The sequence below is a fragment of the Paramormyrops kingsleyae genome, chromosome 3 (genome assembly GCF_048594095.1).
Source record: "Paramormyrops kingsleyae isolate MSU_618 chromosome 3, PKINGS_0.4, whole genome shotgun sequence".
NCBI classification, from domain to species: Eukaryota; Metazoa; Chordata; class Actinopteri; order Osteoglossiformes; family Mormyridae; genus Paramormyrops; species Paramormyrops kingsleyae.
The window spans coordinates 1082300-1105434 of NC_132799.1; the positions used below are offsets into that span (position 1 = coordinate 1082300).

Consider the following 23135-nt stretch of genomic DNA (forward strand, 5'->3'; position numbering starts at 1 on the left):
TTGAGACAGAAATAAAAAGAGGACAAATGGAGGCCGGGTTGGCAGTTGAGGAAATGAGGTGTGGAGAGGAGCAGCAGGCAGGACGGAGATTTCAGTCAGAATAAGTGATACGTCTGGGTTGGTGGCTCTGCTGGGACGTCGCCGGGCCGTGTGGCCTGGACCCGCCGCTGCCGCAGAGCGCCTTCACAGCTGCAGACAGATGTGCGGCTCCCGTGTGTTACAGCGCCCTTGTCAAATATGTATAAATCACGGGCCTGCTGTGGCCCAGCAGTGCGTCAAACTGGAGTAGGAGTTCAAACACTAACAGAGAGAGACGACCCAGGGTGGGGGGGGGGGGTCGCAGCTGCAGGGGGGGGGGCAGTCATTATAATGCAGAAACACATCAGGGATGAAACAACAGCGCAGACAAACCATGAGCTTTACTCCTCCCCAAATCCAGTAACAGACACCACAGCCTGTGCGGATGGGGAGAGAACTCCGGAAGCATGATGTTTAGTGACAAAGAAAACACTCACACAGTGCGTCTTTATTTCTCAAAATATATTACTCGAGTTACCAATGTTTTATGAGACTCTACAGAGAAACTAACCATACATTAACAAAAATACAAGTTCTACTGCCTTAATGACAAAGTATGGTTAAAATATTTTAATAGGACGTGAAATATCAAAATCTATATAAATACTGGCACTAACAGAGATCTCTTCTACTTTCAAACTGTATGTTGGATGGTACAAATAAAACTTTTATATTTTTTATATTCAACAGCATGACTGTGGGATGTACCTTTCAGATTTAATTGTCTTACATAACACACATAATCAGCTAATGATACTACAGAAATAACCACCTTGTATAATGCAAAACTCTGAGACCTGATAGCTAACATGTAAATATCATCAGCCTCATATCTGTAAAGGAGCAGAAGAATGATGTAATACAGGGGTGGGGCCCACTTGAGATGCAAACGTCTTTTTCACAGAAGTGGTCCTTAAAATCGGGATAAATTCAGCTGGCACCTTTGTAACCCCAGAAATCTCCGGAAACATCCTTCTTCAGTTGGGTCCCATCCTTCAAGTAAATGAACTCACTTTGCTGGATGAAGGCACAGAAATCCAGAGGTGGAGATGGTCCAGAGAGTACAAATCCTGACCAAGATTTTGTTTCAACCATCCAGCTGAGTACTCTGTCAATGTGACTCTTTATACTCAACTGGTTGGTTGAAACAAAATCTTGGTCTGGATTTGTATTCCTTGGACCTGAAATCTCCAGCTCTGCAAGAATCACTCATTTCCAATGAAGTCATAGCAGCTCCTTGAACAACATCCAAAACATAAATTACATAGTATTACCACGGTAACGGTGACTATATCCTCCAGTATGAAATTCTGACCACATGGCATAAAACGTAGCAGCAAACACAAGCTTTGCTTGAGTGGTTTATGAAACAGATAAATGCCCTTAACGATTAAAATAATTAGCAAAAGAACAACAAAAAGGTAAATGACCGACAGGCCCACTGAAGGGTTTGACAACAGAAAAAATCAAATTGAGACTTTAGAAAGGTCCTTTCCAGTCTTATCCTGCTGGTAAGAACAGCCAAACAAGCCAAACTCGAATAAGTAATTAGCAGGTCTTAGGCAGAGGGGAGATCTGCAGCCTGGAATGCACTGGATGTTAATGCTCTGCACAAAGAAGGATCAGCTGCGGTTATGTTAGTGAGGTACGGAGCCCCTAAAGGGACAAGATCAGAAAAAAATATTTTGAAACACTTTTGCTTTCCCTCGGAAAATTATTGCGTTCCCCCACAACAGTTCTGCGTTCTCTCGAAATTATTTTGCGTTCCCTCACAATTGTAATTGTGTTCCCTGGCAACAGTAACTGACATCCCGCTTTGCATTGCCACAGTGTTGCATGAAGCTGTATGATAAATACATAAAAGCATTAATACAATATCTGTGCAACAGTGTAGCAGAGAATTTGGTACTGGGGGGACACAACTGAAAATTATTAAATATTAAGCTTCATTTATTTGGGGGGATGAATTAATCCAGATTAAATATTGGAGGGTACTTGACCCCTAACCCCCTGCTTCCTGTGCCCCCTGTGCGGCTGTGTACAGGAGCAAGCAACAGCAAAAAAGTCACAGTTCCTGTTTTTAAAAACATCATATAAAATAGGAGCAGCACAATGTTGAAGGGGACTAACTATGAAAGTGGAGGTGATTCGATAGCTCTGCCAATGCAAAACTTCACAATGAAACCGGGGCATGGAGCACCACGAGAAAGATTCAGTGTGAAAGCTGTGGAGAAAAAAGGAGGGCTTTCATGTAGCTCAGATTGCTTAGACAGACAGACAGACAGAGACAGACAGGCAGACAGACAGGCAGACAGACAGGCAGACAGACAGACAGGCAGACAGAGACAGACAGACTAGATAGATAGATAGATAGATAGATAGATAGATAGATAGATAGATAGATAGATAGATAGATAGATAGATGGGAATCCATTAGATTTTTGCAATGGGACTCGAGAAAACATCAGACTGTTAATAACATTTTCCAACCCTGTCCCTTTAGGAGCTCCGTAGGAAGGCAAAGACCAAGCCCTTATTTTTAGGTTAAACCCAAAGAACACACAGACCAAGCAACACCTGACAGGGACAGCATGCAGGTTTTAAAAATGTACAGTTAAGGTGCCCTGAAAATGGCTGACAGTCTGCTGCATCGCTGCCCTTGGCCTTGCTGTGCACGTATTTCCAGGCTACGGGTCATTCGGCTGGCTTTTGGCCCTTTGGACCCAATTCCCCACCAGGGAGGCAGACTTCAGCCGCTCAAGCGTGTGTGGATGCCAGAGGTCATTTTCACCTTCATTGCGGCAGTGCCAGGTCACCCCTTGAAAAACCCTGCATGTTTTGCTTGAGCCCCAGGCCTTCCCGTGAAAGCCCCTGCATGTTTTGCGTGAGCCCCAGGCCTTCCCGTGAAAGTTCCTGCATGTTTTGCGTGAGCCCCAGGCCTTCCCGTGAAAGTTCCTGCATGTTTTGCATAAGCCCCAGGCCTTCCTGTGAAAGTTCCTGTATGTTTTGCGTAAGCCCCAGGCTTTCCTGTGAAAGTTTCTGCATGTTTTGCGTAAGCCCCAGGCCTTCCTGTGAAAGCCACTGCACGTCCTGCGTGAGCCCTGGGCCTTCCTGTGAAAGTTCCTGCATGTTTTTCGAAAGCCCCAGGCCTTCCTGTGAAAGCCCCAGCACATTTCACATGAGCCTTGAGACCCTGCCAAATTCTGCAGCCATCCTAATATCAAACCACAGCCAGCTGCCAGCTCTGTCCTGAACCCCAGTTCTTGTAAGGCTCATGGGAAACCCTTTTAATGAATAAGCCACTGGTTACCAAACCTCTGTAGGTATCTGCTAATAGGTGCAAAGGACAGATTGCGATAAATATCTTTATCATCCAGCTATTCTCTCCTTAGAACTAAGATCCGCTTAACAAATGATCACTTAGCCAGCTTTACATTTGGATATTAGCTGCTCAAATAAGGCAATAACTGCAAAATTATGTTGTAAATATCTATCTCACCCAGTGCCTGTGCTAACTGAGAAAGCTAAGCATTGCTAGCTCACAAAGTCATGTGTGTACAGCTTTTAGCACTATTTAATACATATGAAGTCCATATTAATATTCCGGTTGCTAAATCACTAAATGAAGCTAACCAGAAGCACACCTTTCCCAGCAGTACCAGGTGTCCCTCCAGGTCACATGACCCAGTGCTCTGTTATTGGCTGTTCTGAGCCTATGGGATTCACATGTGTAATATCCCTTTGTTGTGTTTTTCGGCACCATCATTACAGTAAAAGTTAATATTTGGTAGCATAAACATTTCCTGTATTGTACAATATCAGCTTCCGAGATCTGCAAGGGCAGATTTAATTAATCTTTATTAATTAATAATGTGAATAATTAATTTAAGGTCTGTTTCTCTTTTTCATGATTCTCTTGGGATCCATGACTGCAGTCTGAAGTCTGAATGCACGTCCAGTAAAATCCTGCACTCACATTCTGGGAAATGAGGCCGGGGGGTTCGGAATGAATCAAGCAACATTGTAAAGAAGAGCTCTGAGTTTATGGTCCTGAAGGGGTGAAAGGTGACCCCCGTGTGTACAGAGCGAGGCACCGTGACCTCACACACAAATTCCATAGCTGGCTTCCGCAAGCCCACAAGACGGCTCATACCACAAAGGTGGGGGGGGGGGGCTTGAGGGCTCAACGCTGGCTTTCAAACGGGAGGGGGGTGTTATCACAGAAACAGGGACAATAAATAAGCTCAAGGAACTAATATATACATAACACTGTGCATGACATCTCAGATTAAGCATGCAGACGCTGAAATGTTTTCCAATGACAAACAGACGTGAGGGAGCCGGTCAGTGACACCCACATGACCTGACCACCATGTTCCTGTACTTTTTCAGGATCACATTCGAACTGTCATCGAAGTAAAGCACCGATATGGCGTTCAGCTTGGTGGGGGCGCAGCATGGCTTGGGAACATTGTCAGGAAACATCAGATGGACCTAAAGAAGAAGCACCTGGGTGTTAGTCTCCATGCACACCCCCCTCTGCGTTTCACAGCTAGGGGGAATATTACGGATGCTCTATTTGTTATCTTTAAATGTTTTTAAGGATAAGCTGCAGAAATGCAGATGGCACGTACCAGCGTCTGCACGATGGCATGATTGGTGGCGTTCATGTGTGCGTTGAGTGGGAACGAGCATTCTCCGTCGCAGTAAAAGGCAGCATAACCCTCAGGTGCGATAATCCAGTCCTTCGGGAGAAAACACAGGTGACATCTTTTCAATTGCTGTCCCTCAAACCTGTGACTTTGCCATGCACCAGAGCCCTACCAAGGCTCCCACATGCTTTAATGGTTCTGCAGTAACAGCAGTGTGCAGCATTACAGGAGCACATACCGGAATCCAGTGTGCAGTATTACAGGAGCAGGTACCGGAATCCAGTGTGCAGTATTACAGGAGCAGGTACCGGAATCCAGTGTGCAGTATTACAGGAGCAGGTACCGGAATCCAGTGTGCAGTATTACAGGAGCAGGTACCGGAATCCCATGGCATTCTATAATCCGTGCTCTGCCTCACCTGCCATCCCAGATCGCGGAAGCTGACATAGAGTTCATGTTTCTTGCAGGCTTGCTTCTGTTCACTGGTGTTTTGGTCTGTAAAAGAATAAAAAAAATACATCAGATTTACCAGTCCTGTTTCTGCCAAACCGACACTTAATATGTACCTCAGAAGTAAAGAAGAATCAGGGGTTAATTGGGAGATTAGGAACATGAGGTGAGATGGTATGAAAGTCGCGTATAAAAGTATTCCAGATTTAAAGGGGAGGCTCCCTTGTTTTTCTGTATAAACTCCACCCTTTAAGGATAGAGCATTTTACCCAAAAGTTTGTCGGTCATTAATAAAACATGCCTCTGTTCTCTTCACCGTTGGTCCCGCCTCGTCAGCACAAACTGAGCTCTGTAGGTATTACAGGGCCACCCTCTGATCTAACAAGGGCAAATGTGGTGGATCACGGCATTAGAGCGGTAATGGGGGAGGACAATCGGAAACGTGCGCCGGAGAATGTCTGCACGAAATCACCGCAGCCGGCAATCACAGTGACGTCTCTGTGGTGTGAAGGGCGGCCGTGAAAGAAAGTCCCCGTGAAAATGAGATGGCTGGGCCTCACATATCTGGCAGGGGAGTCAATGTGTCACTCATACAGAGAAACGACTGAATCCCCAGGTCAGAACTAGTCTGGTACTAATTACACAAAGACCCGAGCAAGATGAAATGTGAATTACACACTAAGCCATGAAGAAGGCTGAAGTCCAAGGCTGTCATGTGCAGTACAAGGCATGTATATAAATACTGCCTGTTCGTTTTTTAACGAGATGGCCTCTGTCAAAACATTGTGTATTACACACGGCGTGTGTGACCGCCAAGGGATCTACGCTGGCGAGGAAGCCGAGCCCAGCAGAGGTGTGACCAGAGGCAGGCCATCTTGTCGTGAAGTGATTCTTCAAGTTGCGCAAGTTTAATAACAACCACGGTACACGTGCCTGCAGAGGAAGTGTCCCAGAGGACAAACTTGACGGCAGTGCGCAACGGAATAGGAATTGGTCCAATTCCTAGTCCGGTTTGCCTGCAAGAAACATGCTGATGTTTGCAAAGGCATTTCTGGACAGAGGGACACTCTCAGATGGCCTACGGCACAAGCTCAGAGACGTTTGACAAGAGATACTCATAGCCTATGGCACATGCTCAGAGACGTTTGATGAGAGATACTCATAACCTACAGCACAAGCTCAGAGACGTTTGACAAGAGATACTCATAGCCTATGGCACATGCTCAGAGACATTTGATGAGAGATACTCATAACCTACAGCACAAGCTCAGAGACGTTTGATGAGAGATACTCAAGGCCTATGGCACATGCTCAGAGACGTTTGATGAGAGATACTCATAACCTACAGCACATGCTCAGAGACGTTTGATGAGAGATACTCATAGCCTATGGCACATGCTCAGAGACGTTTGATGAGAGATACTCATAACCTACAGCACAAGCTCAGAGACGTTTGATGAGAGATACTCAAGGCCTATGGCACATGCTCAGAGACGTTTGATGAGAGATACTCATAACCTACAGCACAACCTCAGAGACGTTTGATGAGAGATACTCAAGGCTTATGGCACATGCTCAGAGACGTTTGATGAGAGATACTCATAACCTACAGCACATGCTCAGAGACGTTTGATGAGAGATACTCAAGGCCTATGGCACATGCTCAGAGACGTTTGATGAGAGATACTCATAACCTACAGCACAAGCTCAGAGACGTTTGATGAGAGATACTCAAGGCCTATGGCACATGCTCAGAGACGTTTGATGAGAGATACTCATAACCTACAGCACAAGCTCAGAGACGTTTGATGAGAGATACTCAAGGCCTTTGGCACATGCTCAGAGACGTTTGATGAGAGATACTCATGGCCTATGCTACACCTTCAGAGACTCATAGCCTATAGCACAGAAGCTGTGTGCTGCTGCATCATTGTGTAAACCTTAACATTTATATTTAGTGTGATAGTGTAACTGTAGTACAGATAATGTTTATTCTGCATTAACCTTTTGTTCATTGCTCTGGTAGTTTGGGACACTTGGAAAACATGAACGAAAAATAAATGTAACATTTTGAGCTCAATCTGTACGTTACTGGGAAAGTAAATAGATTGAATTCATTTATTTGGATAGTATCAGTTTAGATTCCATCTGCATAACATAACGTTTCTGCAGGACGCGCAGTGGCTGAGTATCGCCTGGTGACATGGAGGTTCGAACCCCGCCCCTACCCTGCGTGCGCTCTGCATGCTCACCTCTGTGTCCCGACCTTTTCCATCGCTTTCCTCGCTCCGTCCAAAGACATGTGGCTAGACTGACTGCAGTGTGTGAGTGTGACTGTGTGTGTGTCCCATGACAGACTGTCATCCCATCCAGCGTGTCCCCCTGCCCTGTGCTGCTTGGGACAGCCTCCAGGCCTGAACAAGCGGTTTGATGATGGATGGATGGATAACATTTATGCTGTAACTCTAGCTACTTAAGCCTCCTGACCATGTTGAGCTGCGGGAGTCTTCAGTTAATAAATATTCACATAAAATATGATCTGCTAGCTAATAGGGCCGCACGCTAGCTCGTTCTAGTCTTGTTAGCCTGAAGAACACGTCAGCGAGCTCTGCTGTATTGCGGAAGAGTGAAACCAAGACGAGCAAAACTGGTAATAACTACAGATGCAGAGCTATGTGGAGATTCGGCGTTTGGGGATTTTCACCCCCTGTTCAGACCAGTAAAGCTGATTTAGTCTGTTTTAAAAAATATAATTTTTTATTAATTCCTCCCCGCTGATTCCTCCCCGCAGCACCTTAACAATAAAACATTTCGTAAGCACAGTAAGCTTGTTAGCAGCCCTTATAAACGGCTCAGATCGAGCGCTCCGCACGCCGCGCCTAAGGCGTACGCGCTCCGCGCCTAACACGCCGCGCCTAACGCGTACGCGCTCCGCACGCCGCGCCCAAGGCGTACGCGCTCCGCACGCCGCGCCCAAGGCGTACGCGCTCCGCACACTCGTCCGTCCTCTCTCGGCTGACTCACCTCCTCCTTTCACCGCCCTCGAGGTGCCCTGCTGGCCTGCGGACTTGTTTCGGTTCTGGTTCTTGCGCTTGCCCCCCGCCGCCCGCACTGAGCGCAGCAGCACTTCACTGGCCTTGAAGAACGCTACTAGGAAGGGCTGCTTCGCCTGCGGGCCGCTCCTCCCGATCATGCCGGCCGACTTGCTGTTGATGCTCCGGCCTGCAGGGTGTGAAAAGAGACACCGTTAGCAGAGAGCGGCGCAGCGCTGACGAACGGGTGTCCCCTTCCAGCTTTGTCCTTGACAGCTATTATACGCTAAACTGCAGTCATTACAATACAGCCATTCTTCCATCCCTCTGTCCATCTTCTGGCTGCTTATCTATTACAGGGTTACGAGGACAAGCATTCTTGTCAACGTCAAATCAAAATAAATTAAAGAATCTTACTCCTGCCAGAAGAGCATAGTTTAATGCAAAGAGATTATATGACATGTCCTTGCAGACAAGACCTAATTACAACAAGATCTGGGTGTGGGCAACTGATCCGTCCAGCACAGGACAAGATTCACTTTTCCTCCACCACGGGCCCCAGAAGAAGCAGCCGCACCATCGCAAACGCCATGTTACCATCCTTCTCATTTGGCAGCGTAAAGCTCAATTTGTGATACACAGATCTCACACTGCGGGCTAATCACCATAGAGACAAACCTACAGGATGGATATCAATCACGCTGCTAATCTCATCACCATGTGTGTTTACCGTCGGAAAGGCAAAACTGTTTCAGTATATTACTACACTACACTAAATCTCACCCGTGACCTTTTGGGTCTGCCCGGATTATTCCGGAACTCTCCAGTTTAATGGGGAACGCGCGGCACGCAATGCTGTCACGCCCAGTCCACTGATAAAGAGACGTTTAAATCCGCGACAAGGAATGCTGATGAGGTCCATGACCATAAATTAACCACTTCCAGAAGTCTGTTGCTCCAGAAGTATTGGGTTCCCTGAGTAAAGAGTGAAAAATGAAGTATGTGGTGGAGTGAACAGCAAAGGAAGAGTGGGGGAATATGGGGTTTCAACAGAGAAACAACCACAATGCTCAATGTGCATTTATAGTCATTATTTGAGCTGCAAGAAAACACTGAATTAAAGAATTCACAGGAAGACAGATTTTGAAATAAATATTGGGTCAGTTGGGTCTATTTATGTAGTTCTGGTGATCTTTTCACAGAGAAAGCACATTGTACCTTTATAGTATACGGACCTGGAATTCTGGGTAGTGGTGCCATACTAAACAAATTCCCTAGATACCACAATATCATAGGCTTATAAGGGAGGCTCCAGAGACTGCAAGTCCCTCACAAGTTTGCTTCGAATAACTACACAGTATTTAAGACAGGTATTGGGTTCAGAAGCTCCTGTATTTTTCCAAACAATATACTGGGCATTAAGCCAATAATGAAAAGTTTAGAATTCAAGTTTAGAATTATCCCTAGAGGCCACTTAATTTAAAGAAAATAGAATATGATATTTCCCACCTTGTCTGAAAATGTGTATGTTCCACATAAAGGCCAGATGTGCGCCAGCGTGTACCTTAACCATACTCACTCTCCTAAGAAAGCAAAGGCGGACTGACTGACGCACGCATGCAAAGCTGACAAACGCACACTGCAAATGCCGGTTACGGTCCGCGTAACTCTCGTGTCCCGCACGGCAAGCGCACTTAATGGGTACCTCTAACAGCTCCTCCGATTTGGACTGGAGAACTATCCTGTCAATGCCTCTTCTCCACACACACAGGGGACTGGCAATTTAACCTCTGCACCTTGTTGTCCTACTTGTAGGTTATTGTATGCTATATATATTGTAGATATATTGTATGTATGTTATTGTTCACTATTCTGCTATTTGCTGTTCAGTGCTGTTCTTCGTTATACGCTGTTTAAATCTGCAGGGAGGTACACAAGCAAGGATTTCATTGTACTTGTACGACTGACAATAAAGCTTTTGAGTCCTTGAAGTGAATCCTTGAAACACACAGGGGACTTTAATGGACCATTCTGCTGCAGACAGTCACGCTCAGGAAGGAGGAGCTTCATCACAATCGCCGTGCTGCTGGCGGTGACCCACGGATACCGAATGGGCCACAGGCAGGCGACCCCCTTGTGCTCGCTTGCTCCTGCCTCCTGGGGGAGTTTAAGCACACAGGCGATTGCCATAAAACAGCCCCTGACCCTCTGTGCTTACAAATGCAGCCAAAGCACTGATGCTTTCTGCAGTTACAGCTTCGTTAGCATCAAGGACTGCAAACAGGGAGTGGCACGTTCTCCCCCTTATGGTCTGACCACAAAATGGAGGTCCACATTTTTGCTGTATTAGGAGCTGGGAGGGAGCAAAAATGTGGATTGTCTGATTGGGAAACAATGGGCCTCATTTACCAATATTTTCTTAAGAATTCTCTTAAATTTGTTCCTGCGAAATTTGTTAAGAACAACCTACGACGGATTCATGACGTGTTCTTAAGTAGCAGAATTGTTCACATCTTTGTTCTTAAGAATGGTGAATCCCACGTCTTCGTAACTGAAAGCGCGTACCAGTTTGTCCTAATTAAATAGGGAAACGCCCTGCAATGTCCCATAAAAGGGCATGAGACTGTAGGGCCGTGTGCAAGGAATGGCGAAGAGGCGCACGGGCTGTGAGCTGCTTGGCACTAAGAGGAAAAAAAACTTAGAGTATGAATACAGTAGAAGTATTAATACAGTAAAATCCCGTTATAGTGGACCCGCTTATAACGGAATCTCATCTTTAATGGACAAGGTCCGCTGGTCCCGGCCGTGCGCCTTTAAGAACATGCAGAAAAAATATTGGATATAGCGGACTCGCATTTAACGGAATTTCGCTTATAACGGACAAACAATTTAGTCGCCAGCGTCACTTTTAGCTGTAGTTCTGTTCGGCTATAACGGACATGCAGTTCCGCCTACAAGGCGTGTGGCGAGCCGGTGATATCCAGCGCAGATACGTACGTAGTCGGGATTATTAATAGTCACGCATCTGCTGAGGTAAAGTTGGATTACTACATGTACAATATAATGATTTATAATAATTTAATGGGGTGTGGCATGAGTAAATGGTGTCCTGTATTTGTGTTCTGGCCATACAGCAACTCTGCATATAATGGACTTTGGATATAATGGATTGTTTTGCCAGGTCCCTTGAAGTTGAAGTTATAACTGGATCTTACTGTACAGGAGGTAAATGCAAATAGACACGTTATTTAGTAGCGTGACCAGTGGATATAAAGCCCCAAAGAAAGCTGATACATGGAGAGATATCACCTTCTCTGAATGCTGCGTGCCATTTAAATCTAAATGATCTTCAAACATGCGTTCCCTTCTCAGAGCACGATTGGCAAGCTCTTCAAGAAGTAACAGAAATGCCATTTTGATAGCAAGGCCAATGCGCAGACAGACCTATTTATAATCCGCACGATCGCCGTTACTACCATGAAAATAATTTTTACACTTTAAAATTATTTTTTCTATTTTACTTTTATAAATTATTCAAATACTTTCATTTTATGAACTGTAGAATGAACAAAACTGCTATAACCGATTATTTTGAACAAACTATCATTACTCAAATATGCATACGAATGCTCTTGAGTGTGCGTAGATTCTGTTCTTAGCTAAGAACAAATTCAGATAAGAAAACATTGGTGAATGTCAGAATCTTCGTAAAAAAGTGCGTACGTGGGGTTTAAGAACAAATTTGTTCGTAAGAACGGTTGGTGAATGAGGCCCAATGTTCTAGTCCAGTGGTTCTCAACTGGGTGGGCCACGACCCACTAGGGGGCCTCAGCGAGTACTCCACAGTACTGGAGTATCTCAGTCGAAAACTATAAAGTCGTGAGTTTTCCTGGTTGGAAAAACATTTCCGCACATCAGCCTGATATTCTCCTTACCATCCATGGTTTCCACGACGAGCTGCAGGCCCATGTTCTGCTGGGGGTTAAGGACCCAGTGGTTGCTGGTTGCTGTGATATCAAAGACCAGCCAGCCTCCATCAGAAGCTCTGACCTTTTTGGAGTCCAGCAGGAACGTCTCTGCGTCCCTGTTAATGAAACGAAAACCAGGCTCAGCCGACACATTTGAGTACTCCACAGTACATAAACACATCTGGCAGGTCGCAAATGTTATTAAACTATACGATTTTTCACAGAAGACTATTAAATATGACAAATAGCTTGCATTACGTAGAACTAATCTTCAATGACAAAGCTAATTTTCAGTTATTTAAATAAAACAGAACACAAAAACCGCTGTTATTATCGAACTTGTCTTAATTAATAAAAAATGATATTTTTTAAAACAGACTAAATTAGCCGAGAGCAGAGAAGCACTGCACATTTGGCCACATGGCATGCGGGGGTGCAGCACTGCAGATTTGGCCACATGGCATGCGGGGGTGCAGCACTGCACATTTGGCCACATGGCATGCGGGGGTGCAGCACTGCACATTTGGCCACATGGCATGCGGGGGTGCAGCACTGCACATTTGGCCACATGGCATGCGGGGGTGCAGCACTGCAGATTTGGCCACATGGCATGCGGGGGTGCAGCACTGCAGATTTGGCCACATGGCATGCGGGGGTGCAGCACTGCAGATTTGGCCACATGGCATGCGGGGGTGCAGCACTGCACATTTGACCATATGGCAGGCGGGGGGGCTGTTATTCTGCTTGCTGTGTGGTTGATGGCCACACAGGCAGGAAAATGCGTCTCCCCAAGGGTCTATGAGATCTGCTAGCCCCCCCATTACATAAATGAGGTACACCCTTACTAAGGTCTTGGCTGCCATTTTATGCCAAAAATGTGTTTTAAAACGCCATTTTGCTGGTACTGTTTATTGTCCTCCCTCTTTCAGTGTCAAAAAAACAATAAGCACCATTTTCACAGGGGACAGCATAATAGCTGTCCATGATCTGTTTTCACAAGTGCGGGGAATCCGGGGGGGGGTATCCATTTAGGCCTCCTCTGAAGGTGCTGTGTCACCGTTAGTGTTTTCAAACTGTTTCCAGGGTCTGTATGGCTACGTGCCATCAGGATGAACATCAGGAAAGCTTCTTCATGGGGTATCTGTGCACCGCAGGGCCAGAAGCAGAGGCAGGCCGCACACAGACGGGGCATTTAAGGCAGCCACTGCAGGAGCTGCTGAAAGCCCTGGGGGGGGGACCGTCCGTGTTAGCCACACGCACACCTCACCACTTGAGCTCAGGTCAAGCGTAGCCCCCTTGTGCTGAGCTGGAGCTTCGTGCCTGTTTGGGGGGCACTGTCAGGGGGGGTTGATGTTCTCGTGTCTACCCCAATCCCCTGTCAAGGCCATAAAATGGCAGAGAAGAGAGTGGAAGAGTGGAAGCAGGCAGATATTAGCGGGAGTGATAAGTGACGGACTCTCACAGTGTCGTGCGCGGTCAAGCGGCAGGCGGCTAGCTAATGGACGGGCTTTATCCGAGGCGGAGTGACGATGAGGGAGTCCAGGCTGCAATGTCACAGATACGGCCCTCAAAGCAGCTCAGCTAGCAAAGAAGACAAGGCCGCCGAGGCAGCATCTGGAACGCAGTCCAAGAGAAGGAAACAACGAGCGAGGAGCCGTGCTGCCGGGGCCCTTCATTATATCCACAGCCACACTCACAGCTGCCGGGGCCCTTCATTATATCCACAGCCACACTCACAGCTGCCGGGGCCCTTCATTATATTCACAGCCACACTCACAGCTGCCGGGGCCCTTCATTATATCCACAGCCACACTCACAGCTGCCGGGGCCCTTCATTATATCCACAGCCACACTCACAGCTGCCGGGGCCCTTCATTATATTCACAGCCACACTCACAGCTGCCGGGGCCCTTCATTATATCCACAGCCACACTCACAGCTGCCGGGGCCCTTCATTATATCCACAGCCACACTCACAGCTGCCGGGGCCCTTCATTATATTCACAGCCACACTCACAGCTGCCGGGGCCCTTCATTATATCCACAGCCACACTCACAGCTGCCGGGGCCCTTCATTATATCCACAGCCACACTCACAGCTGCCGGGGCCCTTCATTATATCCACAGCCACACTCACAGCTGCCGGGGCCCTTCATTATATCCACAGCCACACTCACAGCTGCCGGGGCCCTTCATTATATTCACAGCCACACTCACAGCTGCCGGGGCCCTTCATTATATCCACAGCCACACTCACAGCTGCCGGGGCCCTTCATTATATCCACAGCCACACTCACAGCTGCCGGGGCCCTTCATTATATTCACAGCCACACTCACAGCTGCCGGGGCCCTTCATTATATCGACAGCCACACTCACAGCTGCCGGGGCCCTTCATTATATCCACAGCCACACTCACAGCTGCCGGGGCCCTTCATTATATCCACAGCCACACTCACAGCTGCCGGGGCCCTTCATTATATCCACAGCCACACTCACAGCTGCCGGGGCCCTTCATTATATTCACTTTTCCTGTGACCTTCCAATCGCACAACTATCTCATCTCGTTTGACGTTTACCTGCACTATTTCATCACTGCTGCTGTAGGACTTTGCACAAAAGTTTTTCACTCACTTGGGTTTCACCTAGTGTTAAACAACGTGACAAAGTGATCTGATTTGATTTTGAGCTGCTGGTGACCTTTTATCAAACCAAAATCTAGCAGGTTTTGTATCATTTCATACTGTAAAAAATAGCATAATAATAAACCAAACTGATATGTAATTATCATCATTGTCTGTTTAAAGTATATTAAATAAACCCACAATGGTCTATTTCACAGAGTTCACATTCTGCTCTACTCAGAAACTCTAGACCATAATTTCCATAAACTAATATTTTTTTCCATCGTACGTTCAGCGATCTGACCCATGAAGGTCTCCTCCCTTTGTTACTGGGTCCCCCTGACCTAAGACGATACAATGGGCCATGTCTCCACTTGTTTGTATCTTGGCTGCTAATGTTGTCTGTTTATGTAGCTGCAGTTACATTGCGGCACTGTAATATTGCTGTAATTATTGGTGCCTTTCGTCGTCGTTTGGGTGCTTTGATCATCCTTACGAGATCCCTGTTCCTTCAGGGAAATGCTGTTATTTTCTTTCTTACGCATGCAAGACCGCGCCGTCTCCAAGTGCATCTCTTTGGGGGGGGCTGATGGTGCTTTCAGCACCTGCCGCGGGAAGCGTCTGCATTTCTGGGCTCTGCAGAACAACAACAAGGTCATGACGTTTCACTCGGACTACAAAGGGCCTTCATCTGTGCTCCTTTTCACCACGGCGCCAAAGCCCAGGCTTCTGAAGCCTTTATTTCGGACTCCTTAGATATCCGTGAGGTAACACCGGTCTAGTGTTGCTGTTAATTGTCCAGGACGAGCTCCCTAAACCCCTAATGCCTTTACCTCATCAGTCCCGGAGGTGCATTTTGAGATGGAGGGGAGACGGAAATCCTAGTCACCCATAAGCCGCAAATTGTGTTTTTTCTTGAATTGAACATTTTACAGAGTGTTAAACAAGGGCTGCCTTTTCAGCGCTCGGAGCCGTCATTGAAAGTCGCCATCGAGGAGTGTAATTTAGCAGAGAGTCACACTTAAATTCATTTGTCAGAGCTGAGGGTAATCGGCGTGGCGTTCTGACTGAATCATGGCCCGCGGTGTAGGGTTGCTTTCTGAGTTATGGCAAACCCCATACACATCCACGTACTGGATGCCTCACTAAACAATAAAGAAAAGACATTCGAGAAGCCCAGGCTTCTAAGTTGAAAAGAATATGAGAGAGCATGCTTTTTTCTTTTTTTTTCGAGAAGGAAGAGGGGAATCCGGTCTCATACAGCCATTGAGTGATAAATTGCAATTATCTCAACAATGGCTGCTCCCATTTTCAGACGTCCTCCCCAAGGATGATCTTCTCAGGTTCTCCTCTCGCCGCCATGCCGACGTTTCATATCTCCTTGGGCGTGTTTTTTCTACGTCGGCTGTGGCGGGTCCACAGCGCCAATCAGGTGGAAGACGTAACCGACAAAACGTGGAATTCGATATATTCCCATGATGGGACATGATTGTGAGAAGGACAACAAAGCTCTGAAGCAAAGACCAGAATTTGTGACAAATTTTTTTGCAAGAAGGCAAATGCTGGGACCCCTGACGGGGATCTCCCCTGAATGAATATCCATCACAGGCCTTACCAATGGGAGGACATGGGGGGGCACCCCCACCCCCACCCCCACCCCCCAACACTTGAGAAGGCTCCTATTGTTGTCCTAAACGTGCAGCGACTCGCCTACTGAAGTTATGGTCCTGACAAGTGCTTCAAGTCTTGCGTGTGTTCACTGCGGGCTGGCGGCCTTACTTACTTGTTCGGGTACTCTTTGGTGACCTGGTAAATGCTGACCTTCAGGGTGGCGTTCTCGTAGCGGGCATGGCTGCGGTCTTTGTAAATCCGAAACTCGGCGGCTGTCACTGCCTCCCCATCCGGGATCTGGGTCAGGTCGAAGCGGAACTCCTTGTGGTGCCTTCGCTGGTGTGAGAAATCTTTATCTCTCTCAACTAGAAAAGAGAGGAATTCAGGAATGAAACAGAGTTACACGGGTGACCTGTGCACTATTCCTGTCACTTTACGTTAACGCTGAAGAATGGGGGGGCAGGCGCTTCAAAGGCAAAAAGGGAGGTGATGGCTTGTCCTAAAACAAAACAAAAAAAAAACTGCAGCAGACGCACTCAAAGATGCTACATTGATCAAAAGCTTTAACATTCCAATCCCAGTCCAAACATTTAGCCCAGAAGCTCAAACGTTCTCCAGTCCATTAAATCAGGACAAGCGCGGCTCCCTGCAGAATTCTCCATGATGGATGGCCTGTCAGTTAAGAAAAACAGGCCCGTTCCGAACAGGAGCGCTTTTGCTGGCCCTCTAGACTGACAGGAGGAATCGAGAGGCTGAAATCTCTAACGCAAACCCGGATGACCGTTTTAACCTCGTCTTAGGGGGAACACCTTGCTTTGCACTTCCTTTCTCCAGCAGCACTGTCCTCCCTGCGGCACTAGTGCACCACGGGTCACATTTCTCTGCAGTGGTTTGGGACTTTTTCACACTCAGAGCCTTCGTGCGACATATTCTCTACAACGATGCATCTTTTCCTCAGAGTAACACAGTATTAACATAAAGAAGTATTTACAGCAATATTATAAACTCCTTCCTTTGATGATGTATGTACATCGAGCGGCATCACAGTGATGTGCAGCTTTGGAATCTTATAAAGGTAACTATCACGTTTCAAACAGACGACACACGTGAGCTGGGGAATATGCATCAGAACGCAGGACGGAGGGCAGAAGAGGACTGAAACTCTGAAATCCAAATGGAATGCTGGACAGGATTCTGCATGGAAGGCAGAACGGCGACTGGGACGGCGTGTTTGCACTGTGGTACTCAGGGTGGTACGCTGCGTTTCGCCTGTTGTTTATCCACAGTGCAAAAGCTGCGGTTACTTAACAGCAGTGGGTCAGGGGTCAGCCTGTAGTTTAGCTGGAGGGGCCTTCATGAGCCCTGGGGAAGGTGGTAATTGGATGCAGAGAGCAAGGGAATCAGACGTGTTGGGTGGCAGTTTGCAGCCGATTAACGGACCAGCCAGAGAGCTGCGTAAAAACAGCTCTTTAAAGTTGGGACAATTTCGTTGTCGGTGTTACTAAGAAATACGGGACTAAATAATCTGCTTATAGTCCAGTTACTTTTTGGAATGTCGCCTCGTCTATTAGGGGACAAAATCTGACGAAGATCATTTTACAGCCATGAATTCAATGTAAAAAATGCTTGTGTTAACATAAAGTTCAAAGCGTAACGTCTGTAAAACCGTCAAAAAGGGAAAAAAGAGAAACTCCGCGAGCAAAGCTTGATTTCCTGAGAGAGATCTGACATTTACAACAGTGCCGTTTAAAATAGTATTTAAATGTTTTGCTCTAAGTCTGCCAGATAATAAAGGTTATAATAAACGATGAAAGCTAAAAGGACCATTTAAATATAAATAAATCACACGGCTATTGAAATCATTCATGCACACTCCACCCAGCTGAAGTCAAACGCGGTTGTATGTATAATTCCCATAAAACTCTGAAAACTAAACACAGGAACAGACAAATATGTTTCTCATTATGAGTCTGAACATACTTTCTGCACATAGATGATGACATGAGACAACGTGGGAGCCCCTGGAGGAGGTATTTTTAAGGTAGACTGCGCCAGAATTAACTAGAAGGGTTTAGAAAAAAAAAATGAGAAAAGCTAATTTCGCTACAAAAAAGCATAACTGATAGGGCCTTAAAAAGACTGTCCACATGCTTTATTAACAGTCCGCTTCTCCGAACAGTCTGTGCGTTTTACTGCGCAGAGATGCAGTTGGGAGAAATGTTCTTAAGGAGCAAAAAACAGCATGAGGGATGGTCGGCACCGGCGGGGGGGTGGACGTGAATATGGACTACCTGACCTCTGCACCACTAGCTGTGCACTAAATCAGCGCACGGACTTTCCCAGACTGACAAAACTCATGGCTCACTGCTCTTAACTGGAAGCGTCTGGGACTCCTTGAAGGGGGGCTCTGATCTTTATCACACCTAACTCAGCCCTCCCTACCTTCTGGAGATGTTATGGCACACCAGCTAGCAGCTATTTTGGATCCATTATTGATGTCATATCCCCCGGTGACTTCTTCTGGAAAAGTCTTCCTTAGGGTTGACGTACTTTTGGTATAAAAGAACAAATAGTCGTCTAACTAAATGGCCACTGGATGCTACAGTCCAACAGAACAGCCAGCGCTCAGTCCTGCCGCTTCATGTCCTCCTGAAAACACCGAGCGTGGTAACATGATCCGAGGGAATGTATGTAAGGGAGCTTAACTAGCCGTGTAATTCATGTGCTCAATTAATGTAGCATGTAGAGATGAATGTGGTATGAAAAATAACTCGGCGAAGCGGTTACTCTAGGCTACATCCCCTACAGAAACTTGCTACCATAAATGTAGGGAAAAACGAGTTCAGAAAAACAGAGCTTATTCAACCCCTTTCCCCTCTTTAACAACAGGAAGTAATTAAGGCCAATTATCCTTAGGTCAAGTCAGTCATCTGATAAGTTTGTATGAACAGCCTGGTGAAAGGTCTCAGCTACCGGGGCAATATAGCACTAATCATCATAACTATCTTGCCCCAAATTCCCGTCCGTCCCAAGACTTTCATACTGCAGCACAGTAGGCCTGTAGCTTATAGCGTGACTATAATCCTTAATTTATTTCGGAATTCCTAAAGTTTTTACGCATTTCTATATCGGCCAGTTCGGTAACGTTTTAGTCGGATTCTGAAAACACAGAAACATATTATCTTTAATTTTAAATCTCAGTTTACGCGATTTTGTCATTAAGAATAAGTAAAAAATAAATGGATTAATCGACATTTATATTTTCTTTACGTTTTTAACATAACTGAAATAACTGTATTAAGATAAATAAAAATCTCACTTAAAAAGCCGTTTGAAAAGTTTTGTGAGGGAAGAAGAAACACGTCATATTTGCCATTTATGTTTAACCAAAAAACCTAAAACTAGATTAATGTAGGATTTACTTATGGCTTCATTTAACACAGCGTTTTATATTTTCTGCAAAAATGTCTCAGTAGAATACTGTTTTCGTATTCTTCAGTTTGATTCCTTAGCTTTCAGGTTATATTGTTAAGAACAACCAATTGCTGCAAGATCAAAACAAAAATAAATACATTTCTGAAATGAATATTTTACAAAAAACTGGCCGAATTTCAGCTTTTGATCCGGTCACCTCCAAGAACAGGTACACAAAACAGCACGTGTAACGTGTAGGCTATACGGCTATACTGGCATACGAAACTAGGCGTAGGCCTGTGTATAATTGTAAATATCGTTTTTTAAATTATTATTTTATAGTTGTTTAAATTGTAACGCGACATTTTAGTAAGTATTGTATTTTTTTTTTTCATTTTACCTCGTCCAAATTGTGAGAGTGCGGAATTTTAATTAATTCATTCAATCAAAATAATTGACCGAACAATGTTGTTGCCCTGGGTACACCCCCAGGCGACACACCCCCTGCTATTTTAATGAAAATATTCAAGGTGCGGGAGAACAACCCAATTCTACACATACATAATTGTAAAAATGACAGAGAGGCTGCCTATGTAAAATAATAACGCGCAGAGACTGACCAGCATACTTACTGTACATAAAATAAATTTGGGTGGGGGTAACGCGAAGCGTGGTGAGACGATGTAATGTTGAGAAAGGCGCTATAAAAGTAAAACTTAACTGAATAAATTATAAAACGTGAACTATCATCTCGCAATGATGAATGAAAAAACTCCAGATACTTCAGATTATATTGCCAATTTAGTTTTTCCTCGATATAGCCTAATTTAATCAGCCCAGTCGAGGTTTCATATTTGTCAAAACACAACGCGACACATGAATGCAGGCTATTAATATTGTTCATCATTTATCTTTGTAGCAGAAGCCTAAAGTGCAGCGTATCACTGTGAAAAGTGTTTGCTTTTTTTCTCCAGAGCAAATACGTACCTAGATTGACAAAGCTCATAACCATATCGGCGTCGTTGAGAAAATTGGTATCATGTGAAGTGGCCAGGGGGGGACTTTGGCTGGTCAGGGGGGCTGCGCGGTACGGCTGAGGTGCACGGGAGTAGCCATGTGAGGACCCATAGTGACCTCTGCGAGAACTTCCCTGGCTCCTTTCCAGGGAGCCCTTTCCGGGGCCGTCCAGTATCCCGTCGTCGTCTTCGGTGGACATGGCATTGTACAGGTCAAGCATGAAGAGGGGTGCCGATGATGCTTGTTTGCCCGGAGAAAACGGCCGCGGCCGGTGCGGTAAGCCCAGGATGGACAGGATCTCTCTCTGGATCTCTCTCCGTTCGTGGTTGCGCAACCTCCTGTAAATAAAACTTGAATGCACATGGTTGTCCCCCCAGCCACAGTGAACGGAGTGCAGGAAGCCCAGGCAGCTCCACAGAAGTCCCATGGTGCCCCCACACAAAAGCGCTAACGGCTTCATCTTAGACTTTAAACTACCAAGCTGTGCGGAGAGTGTTAAGGTGCCATGCCGAGCACCAAATCACTTTTCCAGCGTTCTTCCTGCAGTTCACGTCAGCGCTTACAGCGCGTCACATTATCGAGGGGTACTCTGTCTCCCAGATGAAGGCTTTATCCCTGTAGGTCAGTCTTGCGTTAAGTTAATTTTCAGCAACGCATCATATGAGCGGGTCCAAAAACGGCCTTATCGATGCTCAGATTCCCACGGTTAAAAGCAACAGCGGCAATCCGCCAAAAGTTGAAGCCCTTCAAGAAGAAGTGCCACAAATGTTGCAGAATCTACAAGCTTCTCCCGCACCTTGCAGCTCCGCTTAAACTCTCGGACGCAGGTACCTTCTCGCAGATGCCTTTCGCCTTCAAGCCAGCTGTGCAGAAACGTCTGGATCGCTCGGGTGCGATATTGTAAATCTGGATGTATCAGCAGCTTAATTCTTGGCGGAGGCGCTTAAGTATAATCCAGGGGAATGTGTCGAAAGCAGGACTTTTGAGAAGTCCATCCCACGCAACACAGGAGAGCCGCATCCACCACTAGCGGCCGCGCAGGGAGGTGGACGCGGCGCAGCGCATGTGAAAGAAGAGATACTTGTAATTTGAAACGATCCATAACCACCATAGAAACTAGCAGGTCATTTAATTACTATAAGAAAGGCTGGCACAGGATACCCGGGTTTAAATCGTTTAGATTTTGTTTGACAACATGACATTGTTTTATCAGTGATATTGTATGATATTTATTAGACTATTAACATCAATACATTTTTACTATTTGACACTCAAATGTGTGGCCGTATCTGCAACCGCCTTTTTAATTTTGTGAAATAAAATCACACTTTTTTAAAAAGATGGGCGTCTGATATTTAAAACATCTTTGCATACTCGTGGCCATCACGCGTGAAGTTAGCAAACCCATGCAGGCAAAAGAAGTGAATGCGCCTGTATTTTCTTATCAGTATTTATACATATTTGTGGCCAACTCGCAGTGAGTGCGGTAAGCAGTAAGGGAATGGGAACATGAAATGCCCTCTCGGTTCGCTCCACCCAGTGAATAATACCTTAGGAGCACCTGTCTTTCCTGGGGGCATAGCATAGTTGGACACAGTTAAATCACTATTTAGAAGAAGAGGCTTTAATCGTCACCAAACCCGACATTTCTTTGTGCGCCATTTGTCAACCCGAGAACACAACTAAAGGTTGAAAGTACACTAGTCTCGTCAGATATAAATTTGAACTTATACTGGCATACATTGGTTTACAGACACACACACACAGACACACATATAGGCCTAATGAAGTAAGACTAATTAAGAAATAAATCACCTTTTAAAAGGATACGAAATTTTTTGTTTAAATTCTGACTTTGTTATAACTACAGGTAAAACGCAATTTTAGGAGTAATTAGTAAACGTAAAATTACTTTAAATTCACTCTGATGTAGAATGTTGTAATTTACAAGTATGTCAGCTAATACGGCTGAGCGTTTAAAATAAGCGCACTCATAATCACCACTTCAAAGTGCTTCACCACACCCTCTCCTGAGTAGCCTACTAATTACGTCACCAAAGTGGCGACTTTCTTTATTGAAGTGACGCCCAAGGCAAAGACATTGTTAATTAACTCATTCCAGCAAGAAGGACAAAAAGTAAGGCAAAATATCAGAAGAGTGTTTGCTCTTGAGAATGTCCGGGATAGAGACACCAAAGTAAACGCGCGTGAATAGACAGCTCCATCTGCTGTTCAATAGGCTTCATTACTTTCGTCACAGATGAGACGCACGCACGCATAATTGAAAGACT

General features: G+C 45.7%; 1 protein-coding gene across 1 annotated transcript; it reads right to left on the minus strand.

The window, feature by feature from the left end:
- Positions 1–508: 508 nt before the first annotated feature.
- Positions 509–21871, minus strand: bmp5 (bone morphogenetic protein 5). Its single transcript, XM_023829047.2, has 7 exons — positions 20815–21871; positions 16586–16778; positions 12148–12296; positions 8205–8402; positions 5149–5225; positions 4713–4823; positions 509–4572 (listed from the first exon to the last, which is right to left on the minus strand). Exons 1-7 carry the CDS (start codon positions 21302–21304, stop codon positions 4423–4425), a joined length of 1368 nt encoding a protein of 455 aa, XP_023684815.1. The 5' UTR covers positions 21305–21871; the 3' UTR covers positions 509–4422.
- Positions 21872–23135: the final 1264 nt, after the last annotated feature.

What these genes read in the sequence shown, in the direction of transcription:
- bmp5 (XM_023829047.2), bottom strand. Translation starts at nt 21,304, where the DNA reads ATGAAGCCGTTAGCGCTTTTGTGTGGGGGCACCATGGGACTTCTGTGG. An exon ending in CGTCGTGGAAACCATGGATG is followed by an intron (nt 8,403 to 12,147) that starts GTAAGGAGAATA and finishes CACACCCTGCAG; the next exon opens with GCCGGAGCATCAACAGCAAG. An exon ending in ATGCCATCGTGCAGACGCTG is followed by an intron (nt 4,573 to 4,712) that starts GTACGTGCCATC and finishes CTTCTTCTTTAG; the next exon opens with GTCCATCTGATGTTTCCTGA.